The 24,833-nt window shown below is 36.3% G+C and overlaps 1 protein-coding gene across 1 annotated transcript; it reads right to left on the minus strand.

Moving 5' to 3' along the window:
* Positions 1-14,214: 14,214 nt before the first annotated feature.
* Positions 14,215-15,799, minus strand: LOC149552162 (uncharacterized). Its single transcript, XM_089790182.1, has 4 exons — positions 15,744-15,799; positions 14,657-15,626; positions 14,493-14,561; positions 14,215-14,401 (listed from the first exon to the last, which is right to left on the minus strand). Exons 1-4 carry the CDS (start codon positions 15,797-15,799, stop codon positions 14,255-14,257), a joined length of 1,242 nt encoding a protein of 413 aa, XP_089646308.1. The 3' UTR covers positions 14,215-14,254.
* Positions 15,800-24,833: the final 9,034 nt, after the last annotated feature.

The following is a 24,833-nucleotide window of genomic DNA, read 5'->3' on the forward strand; positions in this document are numbered from 1 at the left end:
TTGAAGTCCAGGGAAGGATACCAAATTTCTAGAATGCACAATTTCCCTTGAATCATTTCAAGAGAACATGAGTAAACTAAATGCATTACTAACATCATCAAATTCATTCCATTCTTCTTCCACAATCTCATCAAACATTTCAAAGGTGACACTAAGAACTCATTTACCACAAGTTCTACTTCTTGAAAATATAGCTTCTTTGTTGTATTGGGAAGGACGTCTCTAAGAGATTTGTACGACTTAATGATGGGATGAGTGATATTGACTAGAGCTTTGTAAAAGCATAAATCATGAAGCAGTGACTCAAGGTTAGTGAATGGAAGTCCATGTTGTGGACTAGAAAAGTAATGTACCTTAGGAATTATTGGGTAGATATTTTGAAACCAATAGTTTTGGGTAAAATTCAATCATAAAATAGGATGACCAGCCACAGTGTGTGAGACAAAGTCTCTCCTACATTAAAGGGAAGGCTCCCCCTTCTCACTGTTCCTTAGATCAACTCAAGGTAAGAAAGAAGTTGAGATATTTTGTAAGGGGTCTTACTAATATTCTTTCCTCTTAGCTTTCAGGAAAGAATCCAATTCCCCATAGATTGAGTAATGGGCAAGATGAAACCTCAAACTATACTTCTATCTAAAGTTGTAAATGATGATACTAATAACCCAACATTAACTCAAAGGTTAGCTAAAAGCATACTAGTTTGGATCTACATCCTATTTTAACCTATTCTATAAGAATAACCTCTACCATTGGGGCACAAAGACTCTAGAAGTAGGGAATTCTAATTATTTTTCGTGAATTTGAGATGGTAATACAAGCTACAGTCAAAGCTCCTAGTCTATGTATTGCCACAACCGCTCCTAGTCAAAACTTTGACTCTGATTGCTTTTTAAATCACTATGCTTTATTATTGAACACACAATAATAAAATGAATCAAAGACAATAGGCAAAAATTATAGTCAAAGCTTCTAATTTTCTCTATCACAATTGCTTCTAGTCAAAGCTTTGAATCCAATTGCTTCTTTTATTCACTTTTCTCCCAAATTCATACTACACAATCAAAGTTTGGTGTGAACAAATATGGGAGAGCTGTCCTGCACAAAAAAAAGATGATTTTTACAATGAGGGGGAACTCATTTATATAGGCACAAGAGTTGAGAAAAATATAGAGGAAAAACTAGGAGCAACTCAACCAACTTTACCTAGTCTAACTAAAAAAGAAATTATTAGGTCAATTACAACTACATATGTGACTCACACTACATGTAATTACATCCTTTCATGCAATGCATCCTCTCCAATTAAAAATATGGAAGATAAAGAAGAAGAAAGATAGAAGAGAATTGAAATAATCCTATGGATTGTCCTCAAAGGCCTTGTACTTGGCTATGCTATCCCAGAAGATCATAAGATCAAGATTTCATATATTTTGTGTCACCTTGATAACCATTCACCTTAATAACCATTGTCTTGCATCTTTTTAAAACCTTTGAATCTCTTTGATGAATTGCCCATTTTCATTTGAAATTTTTATGTGATCAAGCTCTTCTTATTTGAGTTCTCGTATATTATCCATTTTAGATTGGCACACTTTGGATTCTCTGACACTTTGAAAACCTTCTTGATGATGTTTGGATGTAAACTCAGAATAACTTTCCATCAGCACCTTTAACTTCTTCTTTTTTGAAATAAAGTGCTTGGTGCATGGGAATGCATGCAAATGAGAACTTTTGGATTTGAAAGTGCGACCTTTAGTCAAAAATAGGTTTTCTAGACGTCATTACATGTAAAGCTTTTCATGTAATCGTGTCATGCAATTGGATGCAGAAAGTGAGATGAGTGAAAATGGAAGTGGGAAATGAGATTACATGCACCTACAAATGATGGATGAGATGAAAAATATGTAATCATATTTGATGAATAATATGTGAAGTGTTGTTGCATGGAAAGATGGAAATGGAATGTGATGATACTATCACATGAAATGGAAGGTGTAGTGAAATGCAACATGACCAAAAGTTTTCCAAATAATGAAAAACAAGCACAAAACAAAAGCATGCCTTTAGTCTTAAACTCAATCATGTCAACAAGCAAGTTACTTTCAAATGCAAATTCAAATTTGGAATTTGGGGAAATTCCCAAAGTGTGAAAATGAGAGTTTTCATCATTTTCAAAGAAAAAATGTCATAAGCATGAATTGATGAGCAAGTTTGAAAATGTCCACTTACTTGGAGATCAAAGAGACAAAATAGCAAGAATCATAGACTTTGAAGACCAATTCTCCTCCAAATCTAGATTCTCAAACAATAATTTGAATTTTTTGGTACTTACATTCAATAAATATTAATGAGAAATGAAGGGTCGAATTTGACATGAAAATACCAAATACATGGTCTCTAAAGACAATGGCATGCAGCAAAACTTTAAAAAAACCCCTCTTGATCCAAATGGATGGGCTGAAATGTCATTTTTTGAGTTTTCTTAACAAAAACATGCTTTTTTAATACAAAAATCTGGGTCATTTTGTAAAAATATGCCAAAAAAATGCATGTTTTTGAGTCATTTTTAACTTGTGAATGCAAAAACTTCCCCAAATACTAATACATGGGTCCAAATGCAAAAAAGTGACTTCAAAATGCATAAAAGTGGATAAAACGCCCAATTTTCTAGGCATTTTTAACAGAAAAAGTGACTCATAAAAGGCATGAAATGAAATCAATTTGGCTCTCTGAGAACCTCCTCAAAATCCAAATTGATTCCTCCTTTGACCAAAACGTGAGCGAAAAATGATGATTTTCTATGATTTTCTAAAAAACATACTCTTGGAACGAGTTTGAAATAACATTTTTTAGCAAGAAAAATCCATTTTCATTTTTTGAAAACCCATGGATAGGAAAAAATTGACCCTACTAGAGAATATTTCAAGAAAAACCATGAAGAAAAGCAATCACAATCTTCAAAAATGGATTCTTGAGAGTTCTTTGTATGTATTTCCTCCTAAACAAGTTTTAGAAGGGCAAGACAATGAGATTTCATGCAAAACACACATTTTTATGGTCAATGCTTATTTTAAAACCATGCTAAGATGCAAAACTCACCTTTTGGAGGTGAAATCATATATTAAAAACTTTATTTTAGTGTAAAACTCACCTTTTTGATGTGGATGCATGTTTTAAGTGAAAACTCAACTTTTTGATGCAATGACATATTTAAGTTATAAAACTCACCTTTTTGATGTCATTGCACATTTAAAGTGAGCTTATATGAAATAACATAAAAAAGACCCACTTTTGATGACTTTATACATGCTAAGTCATGAAAAAGGTCCACTTTTGATGGATTTATACTTCTAAGTTGAATTTTCTATGCAATGACATAGAAAAAGTCCACTTTTGATAACTTTTAAGTGATTTAATAAGCACATGTCAATTTAAATTCATTAAAATATTACTTAAGTGGGACATAAATCATATTTACATATCATATTAATAATATAACATGTAAATATCATTTAAAAAGTAATATTTACTAGAGCATTTGATTTAAATGCTAAAAAATAAATTGAACTATATAGTTAATATAGTCACTTAAGTGAAAAATCAAAAAGTAAACTCAACTTTAAAATATAACATAAAGTGCACTATAGTTACTTTAAATGAAAATTTAAATGATAAAGTAACTTTAAAACATAACATAAAATGAATTTAAGTCATATTTTTCAAAAAGTGAATGTCAAATTAAAAATATAACATGACTTTTTAATTCGTGTTGTTGCATCAAAAAGGTCTACTTTTTGGGCACTAAAAGGGTCATATCTCTTAACAAACAACTCTGATTGCACTCTAGGTTAGATCAAATTGAAGGGAAAACTGAAATCCATGACTTTAGCAAGACCAAATGACTAAAAACTAACAAATACCCACTCAAAAACAAAGAAAAAGATGATGAAGGCATCAAAAACCAAGTATAGGCTCGATAAATAGAAAAATGAAAAGGACTTGACAAAAACCTCCAGTTAAATAATTTGATATGTGAATTAGAGTTGATTGATCAATCAATACTAAGAAATTGAATAACAAATTCAACTTAGAGAGATTGGTAAGTGCACCAAGTTGTGGTGCCAAAAGGGGGGTATAAGTGGACACCTTTTTCCTGAAATCAGCAAATTCTGGACTTCAACAAGAATTTGAAGATAGTTACGCTCAAAATTTTAAGATATGACAAAAACAAAAGTCGTAGTCCTTTGAATCTAGTTTCTAAACTACTAATTTTTTTTCAAAATGGTTTAGTTTTAGGTTCTCAAAAAAGGGGGCCACAAAAAGTGGTACTGTTTATTCCAAAAAAACATAACATAGTACAAAGTGTGGCCCCCCTAAAATTTTAACTTTTTTTTTGAAATTCTTTAATCGCTCCGGTCAAAAGTTACCTAACACTATGTAGTTTATCCCAGATTTTTCGGGTAATTTTATAATTTGTATTTTTTTTTAATGAATTTTTTAATTAGACCCATCCCAAAAACGTGAAATATCTGTGTGCTACCCCTAGAAATGATTGAAAACTAATCTAAAATCAAAACTTCTTTTTTTCAAAGTGTGTAGAATGGAGTCTAGTTTCTAAAAAACTAAGTTGTTACAAAATTCGATGAATGAGCTAAAATCTACAGCCCAATTAGTACATGGTGGTTTTTGACAAAAAAAGAACATACATTCAAAAGAAATTATAGATGAAAGACTTAAAATAGTTCAAATTAAAAATAAATTATATGGTTAGATAGCTAACACAAAGACCTATAATGTTATGTAACCTGATCTTATCAATACCCAACCACGAGGAATCTTGAAGGGGAGCACACAAGAAAAATCAATCATTTTTTGTATGTTTGCTGGAAAACACGTCTTAGACCTGTTTATAAACTCCAAACCTTTGGGTTGGATCTCCAAGGCAAAACCAAGCCTTAGGCTTGGTTTTAATGCAAAGCTTTGAATAGCGCGTGTGCCCTATAGTGCGCATGCGCTATTAAAATGCTTTTGAATTCGAAGTAGTGCGCATGCACTATTGAGACCTAAATTGTAAACCAAAACCAAGAGAGAGCTAGGGGGGTGGGGCAAGGGAATGGCTATTTGTGTGTGTGAGAGAGATAGAGAGAAAGCAGGGGATGGGAGAGGGGAGAGAGGAAGTGAGAAAGAGTAGGGGTGGCAAAGAGAGTATAGGATGGGAGATAGAGGAAATGTGAGAGAGTAGGGGTGGCAAAGAGAATACAGGATGCAAGAGAGAGATAGTAGGTGATGCAAGAAGGAGTGGGAGAGGGAGAAAGAGGGGGGATGGGAGTGTGTGTGACAAATCTAGAGAGTAGGGGATGGGAGAGGAGAGAGAGAGAGGGGGGATGGGAGTGTGTGTCTATGAAAGAGAGAGAGTAGGGGATGGGAGAGGGGAGAGAGAGAATAGGAGATGGGGGAGAGAAAGTAGGCAGTGGGAGAGGGAGTGGGAGAGGGAGAGGGAGAGAGGGGGAATGGGAATGTGTGTAAGAGAGACAGAGTAGGGGATGGGAGAGAGTGTGAGAGTGTGAGAGAGAGTAGGTGGTGGCGGAGAGAGCTCGTATGGGATGGGAGAGAGAGAGAGAGTGAGATGAGGGGATGGGAGTGTGAGAGAGAGTAGGGGATGGGAGAGAGAGAGAGTGAGAGTAAGGGATGGGATGGGAGAGAGAGAGAGAGAGTAGAGAGGGAGAGAGAGAACTTGAGAGAGAGAGATCTAGTAGGCAGTAGGAGAGGGAGAGGGAGAGAGATAGGGGGGATGGGAGTGTGCATGACAGATGTAGAGAGTAGGGGATGGGAGAGAAGAGAGTGGGGGGATAAGAGTGTGTGTGTCTGTGAAAGAGAGAGAGTAGGGGATGGGAGAGAGTGTGAGAGAGAGTAGGGGGTGGCAGAGAGAGAGTATGGGATAAGAGAGACAGACTGAAAGGATGGGAGAGAGTATGAGAGAGAGTAGGGGATGGGAGAGAGTGTGAGAGAGAGTTGGGAATGGGAGAGAGAGAGTAAGAGTAGGGGATGGGAGAGAGAGAGTAGAGAGGGAGAGAGAGAACTTGAGAGAGAGAGATAGTAGGTGACCTGGGAGAGGGAGTGGGAGAGGAGGAGAGAGAGGGATGAGAGTGCGTGTGAGAGATCTAGAGAGTAAGGGATGGGAGAGGGGAGAGAGAAAGGGGGGTGGGAGTGTGTATTTGCAAAAGAGAGAGTTTAGGGGATGGGAGAGGGGAGAGAGTAGCCCAAGAGAGAGAGAGAGTAGCAGATGGGAGAGAGGGGCGGATGGGAGTGTGTGTAAGAGAGAGTAGGGGATGGGAGAGAGTGTGAGAGAGAGTAGGAGGTGGCAGAGAGAGAGAATGGGATGGGAGAGAGAGAGAGAGAGTAGGGGATGGGAGAGAGTGTGAGAGAGAGAGTAGGGGATGGGAGAGAGTGTGAGAGAGTAGGGAGAGGGAGATAGAGAGAGGGGGATGGGAGTGCGTGTGACAAATCTAGAGAGTAGGGGATGGGAGAGAAGAGAGAGGGGGGATGGGACTGTTTGTGTGTGTGTGTGTGTGTGTGTGTGTGTGTGTGTGTGTGTGTGTGTGAAAGAGAGAGAGTAGGGGATAGGAGAGAGTGTGAGAGTGTGAGAGAGAGTAGGGGGTGGCAAAGAGAGAGTACGAGATGGGAGAGATAGAGTGAAAGGATGGGAAAGAGTGTGAGAGAGAGTAGGAGGTGGCGGAGAGAGAGAGAGTAGGGGATGAGAGAGACAGAGTGAAAGGATGAGAGAGAGTGTCAGAGAGAGTAGGGGATGGGAGAGAGTGTGAGAGAGAGTTGGGGATTGGAGAGAGAGAGAGAGAGAGTAAGAGTAGGGGATGGGAGAGAGAGAGAGAGTAGAGAGGGAGAGAGAGAACTTGAGAGAGAGATAGTAGGTGGTGGGAGAGGGAGTGGGAGAGGAGGAGAGAGAGGGATGGGAGTGCGTGTGAGTGATCTAGAGAGTAAGGGATGGGAGAGGGGAGAGAGAGAGGGGGATGGGAGTGTGTATCTGCAAAAGAGAGAGTTTAGGGGATGGGAGAGGGGAGAGAGAGAGTAGCCCAAGAGAGAGAGAGAGAGTAGCGGATGGGAGAGAGGGGCAGATGGGAGTGTGTGTAACAGAGAGTAGGGGATGGGAGAGAGTGTGAGAGAGAGTAGGAGGTGGCAGAGAGAGAGAGAGAATGGGATGGGGGGAGAGAGAGAGAGAGTGAGAGTAGGGGATGGGAGAGAGTGTGAGAGAGAGAGTAGGGGATGGGAGAGAGTGTGAGAGAGTAGGGAGAGGGAGATAGAGAGAGGGGGATAGGAGTGCGTGTGACAAATCTAGAGAGTAGGGGATGGGAGAGAAGAGAGAGGGGGGATGGGAGTGTGTGTGTGTATGTCTATGAAAGAGAGAGAGTAGGGGATGGGAGAGAGTGTGAGAGTATGAGAGAGAGTAGGGGGTGGCAAAGAGAGAGTACGAGATGGGAGAGACAGAGTGAAAGGATGGGAAAGAGTGTGAGAGAGAGTAGGAGGTGGCAGAGAGAGAGAGAGTATGAGATGAGAGAGACAGAGTGAAAGGATGAGAGAGAGTGTGAGAGAGAGTTGGGGATTGGAGAGAGAGAGAGAGTAAGAGTAGGGAATGGGAGAGAGAGAGTAGAGAGGGAGAGAGAGAACTTGAGAGAGAGAGAGATAGTAGGTGGTGGGAGAGGGGAGAGAGAGAGAGAGAGTAGCGGATGGGAGAGAGGGGCGGATGGGAGTGTGTGTAAGAGAGAGTACGGGATGGGAGAGAGTGTGAGAGAGAGTAGGAGGTGGCAGAGAGAGAGAATGGGATGGGAGAGAGAGAATGAGAGTAGGGGATGGGAGAGAGTGTGTGAGAGAGTAGGGGATGGGAGAGAGAGAGAGTAGAGAGTAGGGGATGGGAGAGGAGAGAGAGAGGGGGATGGGAGTGTGTATCTGTAAAAGAGAGAGTTTAGGGGATGGGAGAGAGAGAGTAACAGATGTGAGAGTGTGAGAGAGAGTAGGGGGATGGGGGAGAGAGAGAGAGAGTAAGAAGTGGGAGAGGGAGGATGGGAGTGTGTGTGAGAGATCTAAAGAGTAGGGGATGGGAGAGGAGAGAGGGTGAGAGAGATAGAGAGAGTAGGCGGTGGGAGAGGGAGAGCGAGAGAGAGTAAAGGATGGGAGAGGGGAGAGAGAGAGAGTGTAGGGGATGGGAGAGGGGAGAGAGAGTAGGAAGAGAGAGAGTAGGGAGAGAGAGAGAGTAGGGAAGGTGGAGAGTGATGTGTTCTCACATAGTGCGTACGCGCTATAGTGCATACGCACTATAGCGCGTACGCACTATGTGAAATCACCTAAAAATGGTCAAAAAGCAACTTTGGGGCCCGTTTCATTCATTCTCTGCTTTTGGTCTGTTCTGCACTCTGTTATCTCAATAGAAATTACGGGTTTCAACACAGCAAATAGTCTTTCAAGGTGGCAAACACTATTTCAAGCTAACAAACACTATTTAAAGGTGGCAAACACTTTTGGAAGCTAGCAAACACCAAATTCAATCATTGGATACACGATTTGAAGACTTTTTGAATATTCCTTGTATAGAAAAGGCTAGTGCAATCTATTTTAAATATTGTTTGTTGATATATAGATACAAATTTGATTATAATTTGACATGTTTTTTAATATATAGTGAATTCATTGAAATTTGTATGTTTCAATGAAATGTTATTTCGAAATGGTTAGAAATTTGACAAATCATTTTATATATATATTGTGTATTCATTCAAATAATTATAATTTTTATATGTATTTGAATAATTTTTAATTTACACATTTTAAGTAATTCAAATGTTTGAATAATTTGACATGTAGAAATCATCATCATGCCAAGGAAGAAACCAAAAAATCAAACAAATGAAGATAGGGAGAGAGATTTGGCAATTAAAAGAGATAAAATGAAATTACTATGTGAGCAAAGAAAATTGCAAAGCAATAATGAAGAATTGACTTTCGAAGAGGATCAAGAACCATCGGTACCAAGAAACAAAGAGGAAGAATTGGAAAGACAAAGAGAACGAATGAGACTGTTACGCTCAAGAAGACAATTTAATTGTGAAGCTACACCATCTTCTAATGTTGGAGTCATATCGTCCGCTACACCATCTTCCAATGTTGAAGTCATATCATCCTCTCATGTTGAAGAGACACCAATTTGTAGATCCGACGATATACACACTCCATCATGTCATGTTGAAGGCACAACATCAACACATCAAGTAGGTGATATTCCATCTTTTGCATCTTATTGCCAAGGCACATCATCTTCGATTCAAGGTACGCAATACACTCAACCTTATGTTGATGTTCAAAATGTTGAGAGAATTGAAGAGATTATAACACCTTCTAGAATTCGTTTTAGAAGACCAAAATATTTGATTGATATTGATAGTAACATTTTGAAATCAATGCCTAACAAGATTAGCAAGCATACTTGTCAAAGAAAAGTTAATCGTATGTGGAGATTATTTTTTGATGAATTAAATATTACAGGTCAATGCTAATTATTTGTTGAAATGATGAGGAATTTAAAATTTAGGCCTATCATGAAGATTCTTGGGCTAAGAACGATGGATCATTCAAATGAAAAAAATATTGTAAAGAATCTAATGAATGCTTATAACAAAGTGGGTTCTAAATCATGCACCAAAGATAGTAATATCGCAAGACGAGTACTTACATCGAAAATAGTAAGTAGCCAAATGAAGAAAGCTCGACGCATGAGAAAGACAAGCAAAACATTAAAAATTGGTAGAGGTACTCTAAGGAGAGCCATGCTAAGGCGTGAGAGATTGGAAGATCCAACAAAAAATGAGTTATGGACATTTAGCGGTAGACTACCGCGAAAGGATAAAGAAATTAGTGAAGCCTTGAAATCATTGATCGAAGATTTTTGGAAAAATAACACACGTGTTTCCCCTAATTAAAGAGATGTTGTGAGAAGGAGGATTGGTAGCCAAAATTGCGAACCACATGCGAAACATTTTTTGAACACAACTCAGACACAATTTTTTGCAAAATTTATTGGTATGTATCCTCAAATTCGAATAAGTCAAAGATTTTTTGAGATGGGTAAACCTTTTTATGTGAAGATAAATCACACACGCACAACTTGTTGTTGTAGGATACATATTGAATTTTCTAACCATTTTGATGTTTTTAGGCATATATGTGTAATTTTGCATTCTCAGTTTGTTTTGCAGGATTGTGACATAAATGAGCCACCAAGATCTTCAAGGGAATTCATATCCAACATTTTATGTGAAATAGGGGACGGCCAACAATTTTACAAGACATGCTTGGATGGTACGTGCTTATTTTGTGGTTCTTTGCAACTTTTATCAACTTGTCAACATATGGATAGTACACATGCAATTGGAAATGAAATAGTACATTACGAAAAATTTAAGATAGTGACATATGCTCTAAAAGATGGGAAACATGGTAAAAGATGTGATTTAGTCATTGAAAAGATTCTAGTGTATGAGTTCGTGAAGATTTTTCGTGAAAACATTATTTACGAGTATGCAAGGCATACCCATAGAGCTCGATGGCTGGATTTGCAATTCAAGTTGTGCAAGGATACATTTCCACTAGATACCATTGTTTCGGTTGTAGATTTCACAGAGAACTACACACTACAACCACAAAATGAGGTGCAAACAAAGTATTATACTTCTCAACAGGTTTCCATATTTGTTCACATAACATTCATGCATTCACCTACAAGTACAAAGGATGACAGGAAGATTTTGAGGGAGTAACATTTTTACATCAGCAATGATCGATCACATTCTACGGAGTTCGTACATGGTTGTTTTCAACTATTTTATAGAGATTTGGCTAATAGGGGCATCACATATTGTCAGCACATTATTTGGTCAGACAATTGTGCATCTCAATTCAAGAATGCACGGATGTTCTATTGGTTGAGCAAGATGCACAAGTTGTGTAGAATTCAATACATGTGGAATTTCACAGAGGCTGGTCATGGAAAGGGAGAGCACGATGGTGCAGGTGCATGCATCAAAAGAGCCTTAGCTCGTGAAGAACTAAAGTACAAAGATGGAACAATATTGACAAATGCAAAATCCATCGTCCAGTGGTGTAACACTACAATGGGTCCAAGTAAGGAAGGTGAGTCTACGGTTTGTAGATTTTTTTGGTTGATAGATAATACTAACATTGCACCATATCAGGATTGTTGCACACTAACAGGATCTAGTGAGTTGCACTCTTTTAGAAGCTCTGATGCAGGTTCATGGAGTATCCACACATGAAAAATGGCATGCTATTGTCCATCATGTGCAGAGAAAAATTGGGATGACTGTGAGTCGACTGAATGGGTGGACAAATGGGATATACGGGTTTTGGACGCAATTGACACCTATCGTCCCCCACAAGCACTGGAAATGGTACAGATGGAATCGTCTATTGACTTTGATCGCTTGTCTAATCTAGTGCAACCTGGTAATATATAATTTATATATCTTTGTAATTTCAATATGTAACTTTATAACTTTTACCCAAGTATTTTCTGAATTAATGACCGCATTTTGTACATTTGTCACTACAGGCCATGTTTTTGTTGTTATTGCACCTGAAGACAATGAAGAAGGGACAGATTATTATTTGTGTCGTGTTCAAGCCAAACAAAAATTGGATCACTCGGTTATAGATGGTGAAGGTTTAGAGTACCATGTCGGTGCGGTGGTTGTAACCGGCACATGGCTTAGACGATATTCTATGAAGAACCCTAACTTGTGGTTATTTGAGGATTGGCAAACAGAGAGGAAGATTCTTCATTATTCAAATATTGTTGTTGCATCAAATGTCCACTTGATAAGATATGGTGGAAAACCACATAATAAGAATCTTTGGAAAGTTCGCGAGTCAGACCATGAGGCAATACTTGAGACATTAAAATGTCGAGCAGATCCAGTTGGCTCATTAGATTGAATATAGAGAGAGGGAGAGAGAGAAAGAGTGATCAACTGGATCCAAATACATTGTTGCAACCTCTTCCCCAAGACTGTCCACATGACTAAGGTGGACCGTATTGTTATGATGCGTAAGTGATGAGATTTAGTTTAAATCATAGATTTTATGTTTTGATTTGTTTAGAATCTAGATTTTATGTTTTGATGTCTACAATTTTTTTAAAGCTAGAACAATATTTTTCATATTTTCTTATTGTGACGATATTTTTCTTTCATTGCATGTTCTCTTGGATGACAGGAGGGAGAGAAGAAAAATAAGTAGATTTCCAAACAGCTAGCCACCCTTCTTCATGTAATTTATTCATTTAAGGTAAAAGTCCCATTTCCTTTGTTTGGCTTTGGTATTTGGTTATTTAAAGTCATTATTCTAGTTGGACCTTCGTATGTTTGAATTTGGGATTGTTTAGTGTCTATTTGTTATGATTTTACTGAATTATTAATTCTATGATGTTTCTATTATTTAATTATTTAAAATAAATTAAAACTTTTTGTATAAAATTATTATTTTTTATTTCTATCTATTTGTTATGATTATTTCTATTATTTAAAATAAATTAATTCTATAATATTTCTATGATGAACTATTTATATTTCTAAACTTTACATATTTTAAATTAGATATCTCTCGACTTAATTTACCAAAAAAATTAATTAAAATTTTAAGTATGCTAGTAGTACACCATGACCAACAATCAAACTATTATAACAATACAAATACATTTAAATAGTAATGTAAGAATGGTTTAGTTCACATAAAAAATAAGTCTATCTTAGATATTCTAAATACATCACAAAACTTTATCGCTTCAAAAAAATTGGAATTTCTCCCATCTACTTGAGTTCCCATCAATTGTCCATAAAACTGGGAAAGGGAATATGTGTTATGCTCCCAATCCCAACATCCTCCTATCCACTACTAGGAGATGTGTGTAATGTAGGATTCAGCTCCATCAACTTAGTCATTTTTTTCACTAGTTGATTGGGACTCTCACCATTTTTTGCCAACTATGGTGACAATGCTTGGGGTTACACTTATTAAGTAAGAATATTTCCTAATCTAGGGATTAGAGCATTGAACATATTTTGTCCATAACTCCTCAACAAAGTGTTAATTGGTTCATCTAATAAGCCAAAATATTGTATCAAAAATTCAAACTAATTAGGTATTGAATCAAACTTGATAAACAAATGATAGAGAAGGAAAACTTTAAGCATGAACAAGATCATAAATCATATGACGATGACATATTGCAAATGATTAACTTATGCTTAAACAGTGATAAATTTTATTGTTACTCAATATTCTATCAAAGTTTCGAACATATTAGGTATTGAATTTAATGTCATACATAAACATATCTAATTTAATGTCATACATGCACATATCTAATTTAATGTCATACACGAACATATCTTATTTAATGTCATACATGAACAAACATATAATATAAAATGATAACCAATAATGTCATGTACATTAACAAACACATAATATATTATGATAACCAATAATGTCGCATATGAACAAACATATCATATATTAACCAATAATGTCATAAGTCGAATAATGTCATACATCAAATATAAAATTTCATATACATCAAATGTGTATCGAATATGTCCACTGATGCCTATATATATATATATATATATATATATATATATATATATATATATATATATATATATATATATATGTCTAGATCAACTATATCTTTTCCTTCCCATGAGGGGAAGGAAACAAATCTCTCGACGTCTTCTGTCGTCGTGTCGAGGGAGATGGTGGAGATGATAGGGTCCTCCTGACACGCTCGCTCGTCCTCTTGTTGAGGCTCTTCTCCAACTCGAGCTGATATAAACAAAGTAGATATGAATCAGTATTTATTATACGTTGAAATCAAATATATGTACACAAAAAATCAATTATTTTCTTACCGCCATCAAATAGTCACTCTGTATGTCCACCTTGAAGGCTCGTGGATGATCAGGCGTGACGAGACCCTACAACAATTCAATAAATATAATCACTTATAAATAACATTAGAAATTTTGAGACTAACTATTATAAACAACAACTAAAATGGAGAAAATTCTGTCATACCTCAGTCAATGGCTATGAGCTAGCCATAGCTGCGGCCACTCCATGATCAACAGACTGTTGGAGATGAGGAGGTGTGTCCGACGTCATGAGTTGCATGTCATACAATACACGTTACATGTAACATGAAACATGAAACAAATATAATCAAATGAATTAAATTAACATGAAACAACTGTACCTGTACGAAGCTCGTACGATGTCTATGCTCTGAGTCCATACTAAAGGTTGAGGGTCCTGTGGAGAACTGATGCACATGCATAATTTTTTTTGTCAATCCTTAATATGATAACTTAATAAATATATGTATTAATTTAAATGATTAAATCGATACATACCTCTGGACTCGTGGAGGGGACAAAAAATGGGGCCAGAGCATCGCTGCTAGGCTCGGCAACACTCTGACCCTGAATTTTGAACAATGTCAATAGATGCTAATTAATTAATCATTCACTATACATATGAAATGTGATCAAATTAGTAAATTATAATTGTAATTTACCTTTGTGTCAATGCCAAATGTTTCGTTCAAGAACTGATCAGTGACGAGCCCATCATCCGCAGAATCTCCAGCATGAGTGCCAAATGTGCATAGGGATCCGCATGAAGTGCACATGTGACCACGACGCACAGAAGGCTCCCCCTCAACTAATGGGCCCGTGGAATGGATGAGGGTCTGCGTCAAAGCATTAATGGTCCCTAGAGTGTTGGCCTCTACATGTTCCTTCACAACTGAAGGAATAGTCACATGCTCACGCTGTGGCTTGACCATAGGTACCCTAACTACATTAGGGTCACGACGTGCTCCCGGCCTCTCGAATGATGACCCCCCACCTCTACCCTGGGAGTCTAATAGATCAAAATAATTGGGGATCTCCCCAAGGAAAAACTCACAATACAATTTCTTCAAAAAATACATTGGGACCTCGTGATTGTTGCAAGGAGGGGCATCAAAAACCATCCACCATCTATCCCAAAAATGATTTCTCATAGCATCATGTATACACCAATGGATGGGGAACTGTTTAGTACCCTCTCTAATAGTATTTTGCTCACCGGGTTTTCTAAATAATGCACATATTGAACCTTTTGGTATTTCTTTTTTTTTAACATCTTCATATGACAATTTATTTGCATAAAATCTTTTTTGTTCTTCCCTCTTAACCCACCAAACATCTAACTGACCAGTAACTGAGGCTATCTGGGTCTTAATGGATTCGAGGGATGATGCCAATTGAGCCCTCATTGGATTGGTTTGTCCAGCTTGTTTCAACCGACCAATGAGTCCTTCTAATTCAATTTTGCCTATCTCAATTTCATTTAATATATTTTCTTGTGTGCCTGGTGGAGGTCTTGGAATTGGTTCGGGTTGTGGAATTTGTTGTTCTTCAGGAGGGTTTTGTGGATTTTGGTTTTGAGGTTCTTCAGGTTCTTGAGGGTTTTGTGGATTTGCCAGTTGATTATGGACATTTCTTGATAAAGAATCAATTGAAATCCAAATGAATAAACAAATATAAATAAAATTTGTAAAAACCCTATAAAACAATATGAAAAACATATAAAATAATGCAAAGTCAAGTTTAGATTACATACGGCGTTGGCGTCGGCGTGCTGGTGATCTTGGATTTTGTCGGCGAGGAGGCATATTGGCAAGGGATGTTGAAAATGAATTGTTTTCCAACTCGCGTGCGCGCTGCCCTTATAAACAGTAAAAATCACTGTTAATATGATGGGCCGCGGGTGTGCAGCCCATCATTTATTAAAAAAATTTCTTTTTAATAGCGCATACGCGCTATTGAAAAATGAAAAAAAAAAAGGCTTGTCACCTTTTTGGCACCACAACTCGGTGCATATGCCCAGATGTGAAACTAGTTTGAAAAAGTTTCATATTATTACTAGTATTTTGTGGTGACAAAATGCAAGACAACAAGAATAGATATTGGATTCAAAGTGGCCGCATTGGGAAGAATTACAAGACACTCTTTATCTCAATTTAGATCATATTGTAAGATATAGGGAGGTACAAGAACATAATTACTAGAACTGATATATATCCTATTGAGAGAAGACAACAACCCAAAAATGAAAAGTTGTAACTCTGCCTGAATAGATCCATCAATAGTAGTAGCTAGAAAAGATCCATTAATAGTAGCTTGAGCATATGGAACACACTCATGTTAGAATATATAGTTCACTTATCTAACTAAGAGGGGGGGAAGTGGGGTTGAATCATTATCACAATCATTAACTCTAAACAATCTTAACCAAATGAGTAATGTTAACTAAAACAACAACAAGATACTCATACACAATGAACACCAAATATGTTAACTAGGGAAACCCTTGATTAGAGGGAAAACCCTAGATACTAATATAGATATTCCTTGTTAGAGGATAGACCCTATTAGGATTCTGTTACAGTAATCAGTACATATGAGTCCCTATTAGGAGACTTTGAATCCCTATTAGGAGATTCCAACCTTGTTAGGAGTTGTGGAAAATAGTTGGACCCACTACCCAAATAGCTTCAAGGTTAAGATCAAAGAACCCACTATTCAAATGATCTCTAGATTATTCCTTGTAGAATAATAGAGTTGACATGTACTTCCTTCCTTTGTCTTTATCCTTCCAACCAGACTTCTTCTCCTTCACATCTTGTAACCAAATCTCAAACTGTGCATCCAATGATCCCTTGGATCGCTTACACACATTCAACAAGCATTCTGCTCCTTCTCGCACTACGCACTAATACTTTACATTTCACTTGATCCTCTAAAACCAAGATCTCTTACAAATAATGAAAAAAACTTTCCTTTATATCTTATCTTCATAATAATTCCTTGAGTTGGCCTTGAGGCTTTCCCAATTAATTAAAATAAGATAATCAATTAATTTACAATTACAATAGCACTGTTAGCTCATAGTCTATACAAAACTTCACACATGTGAAACCATGTCTTGCACATACACTAGTGTCATCACATGACTTTCCTCTATCGCTATGTAACTACGCATCTCTTCATCACATCTCAGACGAAAGATAGAAATAGTTCATTTGAACTTTGTTTTCCAATGCTCTATTTTTGCGTTGCTTCTAGTAAAACAAGTGTAACTTCCGTAAACCATTGAATCATACTTATTAGTCCTCTTAACCATGTCAACAGGACAACCTAAACAACATGTCCTCCACTGTGCATCATCTAAATCTTCCTTAGCTTCTGCACATCTTAAGATTACCGACTTCTATTCTTCTAGTCTTTATAGAATTACTGCTATGTTGACATCAATGACAAATCTAGTCATGAATGCAACATATCAACACTCTCCAATTCTTAGGATACTCCCACAATGTAGTATCATCAAAATTCATGCTAAAAATCTCTCCCTTTGGCATTAATGGCAATTAGATGAAAAACATCTAAGTTCCAAAAATACCAAACTATACTCTGCTACTACTGTTGTTTTCATCTTATGAAATCCTCTTCATCAATCTAAAATCTTTTGTCTGCTATCATGAGTTGTTTATGGTAAACAACTTCCAACACTTTTCTAGCTATATATCTTTACATTATTCTATGCACTGTCATATTCTTCTATGCACTCTCATATTCTTTTGTGCACATACATAAATCTTTCTTAATCTCCCTAAAGAGATAACACTCCCCCATTACCTAGGAGATGTTTTTCATGTACATATTACCCCACTGACATTAATGTCAAAGATATCAATACAAGTACACAATTAATATACTTCTTCCAACTCCTTCAATTAGCTCAAGTGTCCAAAGACACTATTTAATGCAAAATATCAAATTACTAAGAGTCCTCGATGACTCAATACATACCAGATACTCCCCCATACAGGAAGCATCAGCATTTAGTCTAGTCTAACCATAGTGTTATGTACAACTAGACTGATACACTCCTTGCATCATCTATTTTGAAGTAGGTAGGGGCATAACCCCTAGAATACCTCTTAGGTACTCAAAAGTATCTTTAGAGAAAGGCTTCATAAAGATACCTACAATATGATCTTTAGTACTTACATACTCCAACCTTATTTCCTTCTTAGTTTCCTTCTCTCTCAAAACATGACTCTTAATGGATATGTGTTTTGTCTTAGAATGCAATATTGGATTCTTAGACATACTTATTGTACTTGTGTTATCATAGTAAATGATAATAGGTTCTGTAAAATCAATCCTAATATCCTTCAACATTTGTTTCATCCACATAACTTGATTGCAATTGTTTATTGCTTCAACATACTCTGCCTCAACTGTACTCTAAGATATACAGTCTTATTTCTTTCTCAACCAAGAAACCAATCTTCCTCCAAAAAAGAATGCTCCACCACTGGTGCTCTTTCTATCATCTATATTGCTTGTCCAATCTGCATCAGTATATGCACACAAAGTGAAATCACTTGATCTATCATACCAAATTCCATAATCAAATGTACCCTTCAAATATTTGAATATCATTTTTACTTCTGCATAATGATACTCTTTTGGATCAGCTTGGAATCTTGCCACAATCCCAACTACATTTTCCATATCTAGTTTAGTGTGAGTTAGATATTTCAATCCTCCAATCATAGATCTATACTTCTTCTACTCAACTATAGGTGTTTTATCTTTAATAGATAACTTGTGACTAATTATCATGGTTGTAACAATAGGTTTGCAAATTTCCAAACCAAATATTTTCAAAAATTCTTTCAAATACTTAGTTTATGAAATAAATATCCCATCTTTGTTTTGCACAACCTACAATCCTAGAAAGAACTTCATTTCTCCTATCATGCTCGTTTCAAATTCATTTTTGATCTCTTCTACAAACTTGTCACTTTCTTTATCATTTTCTCCAAACATTACATGATCCACAGTTATTACAATCATAAATAACCCCTAATCAAATTTCCTTAAATAAAAATTACCATCTATTTTACCTTTGATAATTCCAAGCTTAGACAAATATCTATCCAACCTTGCATACCAAGTTCTAGGTGTTTGCTTCAAACTATACAGTATTTTCTTTAGTCTGTATACAAAAACTTTATTTTTTTTTAGAGGGAATCCATTAGGTTTCTCAATGTAGACTTCTTCTTCAAGTTCTCCATTCAAAAAAGCTGACTTGACATCCATCTAATAAACCTTGATATTCTTTCTCACTACATAAGCCAAAAACATCCTTACTGCTTCCATTCTTGCCATAGGTACATATGTTTCTTCACAATCTATGCATCATTGTTGTGAGTAGCCTTTGCAAACAAGTATGGCCTTGTTTCTCACGAGTTCTCCTTGCTCATTCATCTTATTTTAGAATACCCACTTGGTTCCTATAATATTTTTGTCTTTAGTTAGAGGAACTAATTCCCATGTTTCATTCTTTACAATCTAATCTAGTTCTTCTTTCATTGCTTGCATCCAGTGATTATCCTTACATGCCTCATTTGTGCTCTTAGGTTCCATTTGAGAATTTAGACATAATTTCTCATTCACTCCATTCCTTTTCATCACACCTTTATCCTTGCTCCCAATTATCTGCTCTATAGGGTGATTCTTTGTCATGTTTTTTCTAGAAGTAGGAGCTAACGTCTTAACTCTTATCTCTTCTCTAGGTTTAGATATTTTTTCTTCTCTATGCTTAATAGATACATCATTCACAAGTCATTGTTAATCTCAAAAAGAACTTTAGCATTCTATCTAAGAAATCCATAATTATCCTCTTCTTCATCAAAATTATAATCTACCATCTTCTCTTTAGTACCAAACTTTTTAGCAATCCTTACATTTACGCACTCAATATTTTCTTATTTCTATAGTTGAAACATCTATATGCTTTACTTTTCAAGATCTTCCATATAACCTCATCATCTTGTTTAGTTCCACCAAGAGACAAGATTCCTAAAACAATTTCTAATATTCTACCAACATCATTTCTTATGGATTCATCTTCCATCATCTTAGCATCTTGAAATGTGCAAATCCATTTTTTTCAATTTCATTCTTTTTGCATGATGATCACCTTAAAAAGTAACTTCTAATGCTTTCCAATTTCCATGAGAAGTTTGAAATGTCTTTATTATATTGTATTCATTCTCTGGAAGAGATGACAATAGGGCTTCTGTGGCTCTCATGTTACACATGAACATATCTCTTTCTCTCTCACTATATTCCTCTAGCTTTGATTCTTCAACAATTTCCTTCTTAGCTTTTGTCGAAAGCCAATATCTTGGACCCATGCATAGCAAATGAATCTTCATCTTTTCCTTCCAACTACCATAGTTGGCCCCATCGAATCTTAGACTATCCTTCCTAAACATATTCACCATCGATCTCCCAAAGCTATTAAACCTTATCTTCAAGGACCAGATGCTCTAATACCTATTGTTAGAATATATAGTCCACTAATATAATTGGGGGGCAGGGGGAGGGGTAGGGGGTGTGGCTAAATAAATTATCCAACTATTATCACAATCATTTGACTTTAAACAATCTTTAACCAAATGAGTAATGTTAACTAAAACCACAAGAAGATACTCATACACAATTAACACCAACTATGTTAACTAGGGAAACCCTTGATCAAAGGGAAAACCTTGGTGGGGATGGTACCCACAAGATGATGTACTAATATAAATATTCCTTGTTAGAGGATAGACCCTATTAGGAGTCTGTTACAGCATTTAGTACATATAAGCCCCTATTAGGAGACTTTGAATCGTTGGTAGGAGATTCCAACCCTGTTAGGAGTTGTGACAACCTTGTTAGGAGTTGTATAAGACAACTAGACCCACTGTCTAAACAACTTCAAGGCTAAGATCAATGAAGCCACTATCCAAATGATCTTTGTATTATTTGTTGTAGAATAATAGAACCAAAATGTACTTCCTTCCTTTGTCTCTATCCTATCAACTAGACTTCTTCTCCTTCACATCTTGTAACCAAATTGCATATTGTGCATCCAATGATCCCTTGCACCACTTACATGCATTCAACAAGCATTCTACTCCTTCTTGCACTGTGCACTAATACTTCACATTCCACTTGATCCTCTAAAATCAAGATCTCTTTAAAATAAGGAAAAAAAATTTCCTTTATACCTTATCTTCATAATAATTCCTTGAGTTGGCCTTGAGGCTTCCCAATTAATTAAAATAAGATAATTAATTAATTTACAATTACAATAGCACTATCGGCTCACAGTCTATGCAAAACTTCACATGTGTGAAAACACATCTTGTACACATGCTGACATCATCACATGATTATCCTTAATCACTATGTAACTATGCATCTCTTCATTACATATCAGATGAAAGATAGTGATAGGTCATCAAATCTAATGCCCTATTTTTGCACTGCTTCCAGTAAATCAAGTGTAACTTTTGTACACCATTGACTCAAACTTAGTCCTCTTAACCACATCATCAGGACAACCTTAGGAACATATCCTCCATTTAGCATCATCTAAAACTTTTTCAGCTTTTGTGCATCTTAAGATTATTGGTTGCTATTGTTCTAGTCTTTATAGAATTATTGCTATGTTGACATCAATGACAAATCTAGTCATGAATGCAACATATCAATACTCTCCAATGCTTAGGATACTCCCCCAATGTAATATCATAAGCATTCATGCTAACAATCTCCCCCTTTGGAATTGATGGAAACATAGATGAAAAACATCTAAGTTCCAAGAATACCAAACTATACTCTGCTATTGCTATTGTTGTCATCTTCTCAAATCCTCTTCATCAATTTGAAATCTTTTGTTGTTGTCATGAGTTGTTTATGGTAAACAACTTCCAACACCTTTCTAGTTGCATGTCTTTACATCCTTTTGTGCACTCTCATATTCTCCTATGCACTTACATTAATCCTTCTAAATCTCCCTAAAGAGATAATACTCCCCCATTGCCTAGGAGATGTTTTTCATGTATACACTCTTCTCCCTCATTGACATCAATGTCAAAGGTATCAATACAAGTACACAATTAATATACTTCTTCCAACTATTTCAATCAGCTCAAGTGTCCAAAGACACTATTTAATACAAAATATCAAAATACCAAGAGTCCTCAATCACTTAGTACATACTAGATACTCCCCCATATAGGAAGCATCAACATTCAGTCTAGTCTAACCATAGTACTTTGTACCACTGTACTGATGCACTCCTTGCATCATCTATTCTGAAGTAGGTAGGGGCATAACTCCTAGCATACCTCTTAGGTACTCAAAAGTATCTTTAGACAAAGGCTTTGTAAAGATATCTGCAATCTGACAGAACCATCCCTTATGCTTGTATATAAAATTTCTATGTTCCTTGGTCTTGAAAATGGCAATAAAATATGTGGAATAAGAGCTAATTAAAATATCTCTTCAACACCCAACCATTCATGATTTTTGTGATTAGAAATTGTAGAGATTGGGAAGTATGCATTCTAAAACTTATAGATCAATGTAGTTTGGCGTACAAAAGGAAAATTTTAAGCTAGAAGAGATTTGGGAAGGGTGATTCTCTCCATGAAAACTCTATTGGCTTGATCATGAAATTTGTCCTTGACTACTAATAAAAACTACTCTAGATTTGTGGACTTTCTTTTCCAATCCTCTAAAGTATTGTTTGGTTTGAATCAAGCTCCCAAATGTTTCTCTTGCATTTGGCTTAAACCATTTCAATTACAAGTCTACTGATGATCAATGTGTTTTCTAGTAAGAAAAGAGGCCTTGGAAGGAGAGATTGGCTTAACATCTCCAAGATTTGAATGCACCCTACCTACAAGGTATTTTAGCGGAGAGGGCATAATAGTGACCTCGTAGATATCAAAAATTGATTGTGGTTATCTCCTTGGTACATTATGATAACAGATTCTACACTGCTAATGTCATTAATCATGTTACCTCCACCCCTGATGCTTACTAGATTGTTGATCTGCACACTCCCTATGATACCAATACCTATTAGTGCACCTATAATAGAAATGCCTACCATGAAATCCAACACTAGCATCAGACTATCACCTACCATTCAAATGCCAAATTTCTCTTTCTCAACCATGATTTACTTACTTGTTTAGACCATAATAGTTGAAAGTCGTTTCAAATGTATCTACCCCACACCTTTTTGATCCATGATCCAAATTAAAAGACTCACTATGGATATGGTCATACTTGTGAGCCTTGTCTACCCATAACCCCTTTTCAAAAACCCATTGAGGAACATCTTCAAGTAAAATGTGGTCGTGAGCCTTGTCTACCCAATCCTCATTATGGTAGACCCACTAAAGGGTATGATTGGAGTCATTTTTCTTCCATCCAAATGACATTTTTCCTTGAAGATCCTGCATTGTTAAGGCCTGGTCCATTTTATTGTTCCACCCTTCCTTTTGTGGTTGCACCTTGTTTACCAATATTTTTCTTGATTGATCATTATTTGATCTGTTCAAATCTAGAGTGTTACTTTCATCATTTTGCACACTTGCACCCCTATTCACTGCTCATGCACCCTTGATTGCTTGTTGCACCATTAATTCAGCCATAAAAGATCCATTAGTGGTAGCCCAGGCATATGGAACACTCATACATATTAAATGAGCATTGATTGGAATTAATTCTAACTGAGAACTAGACATGATTTGAAGAATGATCAAAACATATGGTCAAATTTGATTTATTTGAGCCTTCACATTGGTGTTTAAAATGGCCTAAGGAACCCTTCAATTTATGAACTATAGCCAAATTTAGAAATTCAACTGACTGAATCCATGCACCTTGTTTAAGCATCATTGAAAGTGACATAGGGAAAGGTTTTATCATATTAAGCAATAGAAAAAACTTAATAGGCTGATATGACATCATAATGGAGGCAAGATCATTTTGGATGAAAATTCCTAGTTTATTAATAAGGATTTCAATGATATGAGGGGTGTTATTCAAATGTAAGTGAGGGAAATGCTATCTACAAGGGTATAATATTAGCAATGATGGGGGTGGGCTTGAAATTTGGAACCCAAGGAATGGTAAACAAGCTCAATCCCTGATAGAACAACCCCTTACTAACTATATACAAAATCTCTATGTTCCTTGGTCTTGAAAATGACAATATATAATGTGGAATCTGAGCTAATAAAAGAAACCTCTTCAATATTGGGTCATTCCTCATTTCCTAATGTGAAATAGTAGAGATTGGAAAAGATGCATTCCAAAAATTATTGATCAATGCATTCTGGCACAAAGAAGCAAATTTTGAAGTTGGAAGAGATTCCAGAAGTGTGATATGATCCATGACTACTTTATGGACTTGATCATCGAATTTGTCCCTGAGTAGTGATAACAATTGCTCCATATTTGTGGACTTTTTTGTCCAAGCATCTGAAGTGTTGTTTGGTTTGAATGGAGCTCATAGAGATTTCTCCTATATTTGTCCTAAACTATTGCAATTAGAAGTCTAGTGATGATCAATGTGTGTCATTATATGCAAAGATGCCTAAGAGGGAGAGAAAAGCTTAGCATCTCCATGATTTTCATGCACTCTAGTGGTAGGGGATTTTGGTGGAGAGGGCGCAAAACTGATTGGGGTTGTCCCCTTGGGACATCCTAATAACAAATTTTATGTCATTGACACCATTGACCATGTTGCCTACATCATCGATTCTTACCAGATTATCA

Source organism: Cupressus sempervirens, chromosome 6 (genome assembly GCF_028749045.1).
Source record: "Cupressus sempervirens isolate cs-2001-9-10 chromosome 6, ASM2874904v1, whole genome shotgun sequence".
Lineage (NCBI taxonomy): Eukaryota > Viridiplantae > Streptophyta > Pinopsida > Cupressales > Cupressaceae > Cupressus > Cupressus sempervirens.

Coding starts and splice junctions, on each gene's coding strand:
- LOC149552162 (XM_089790182.1), bottom strand. CDS start 15,799: ATGCCTCCTCGCCGACAAAATCCAAGATCACCAGCACGCCGACGCCAA. Junction 15,627..15,743: donor CGCCGACGCCAACGCCGTAT/GTAATCTAAACT, acceptor TTCTTTATCAAG/AAATGTCCATAATCAACTGG. Junction 14,402..14,492: donor TCCCCTCCACGAGTCCAGAG/GTATGTATCGAT, acceptor CATGTGCATCAG/TTCTCCACAGGACCCTCAAC.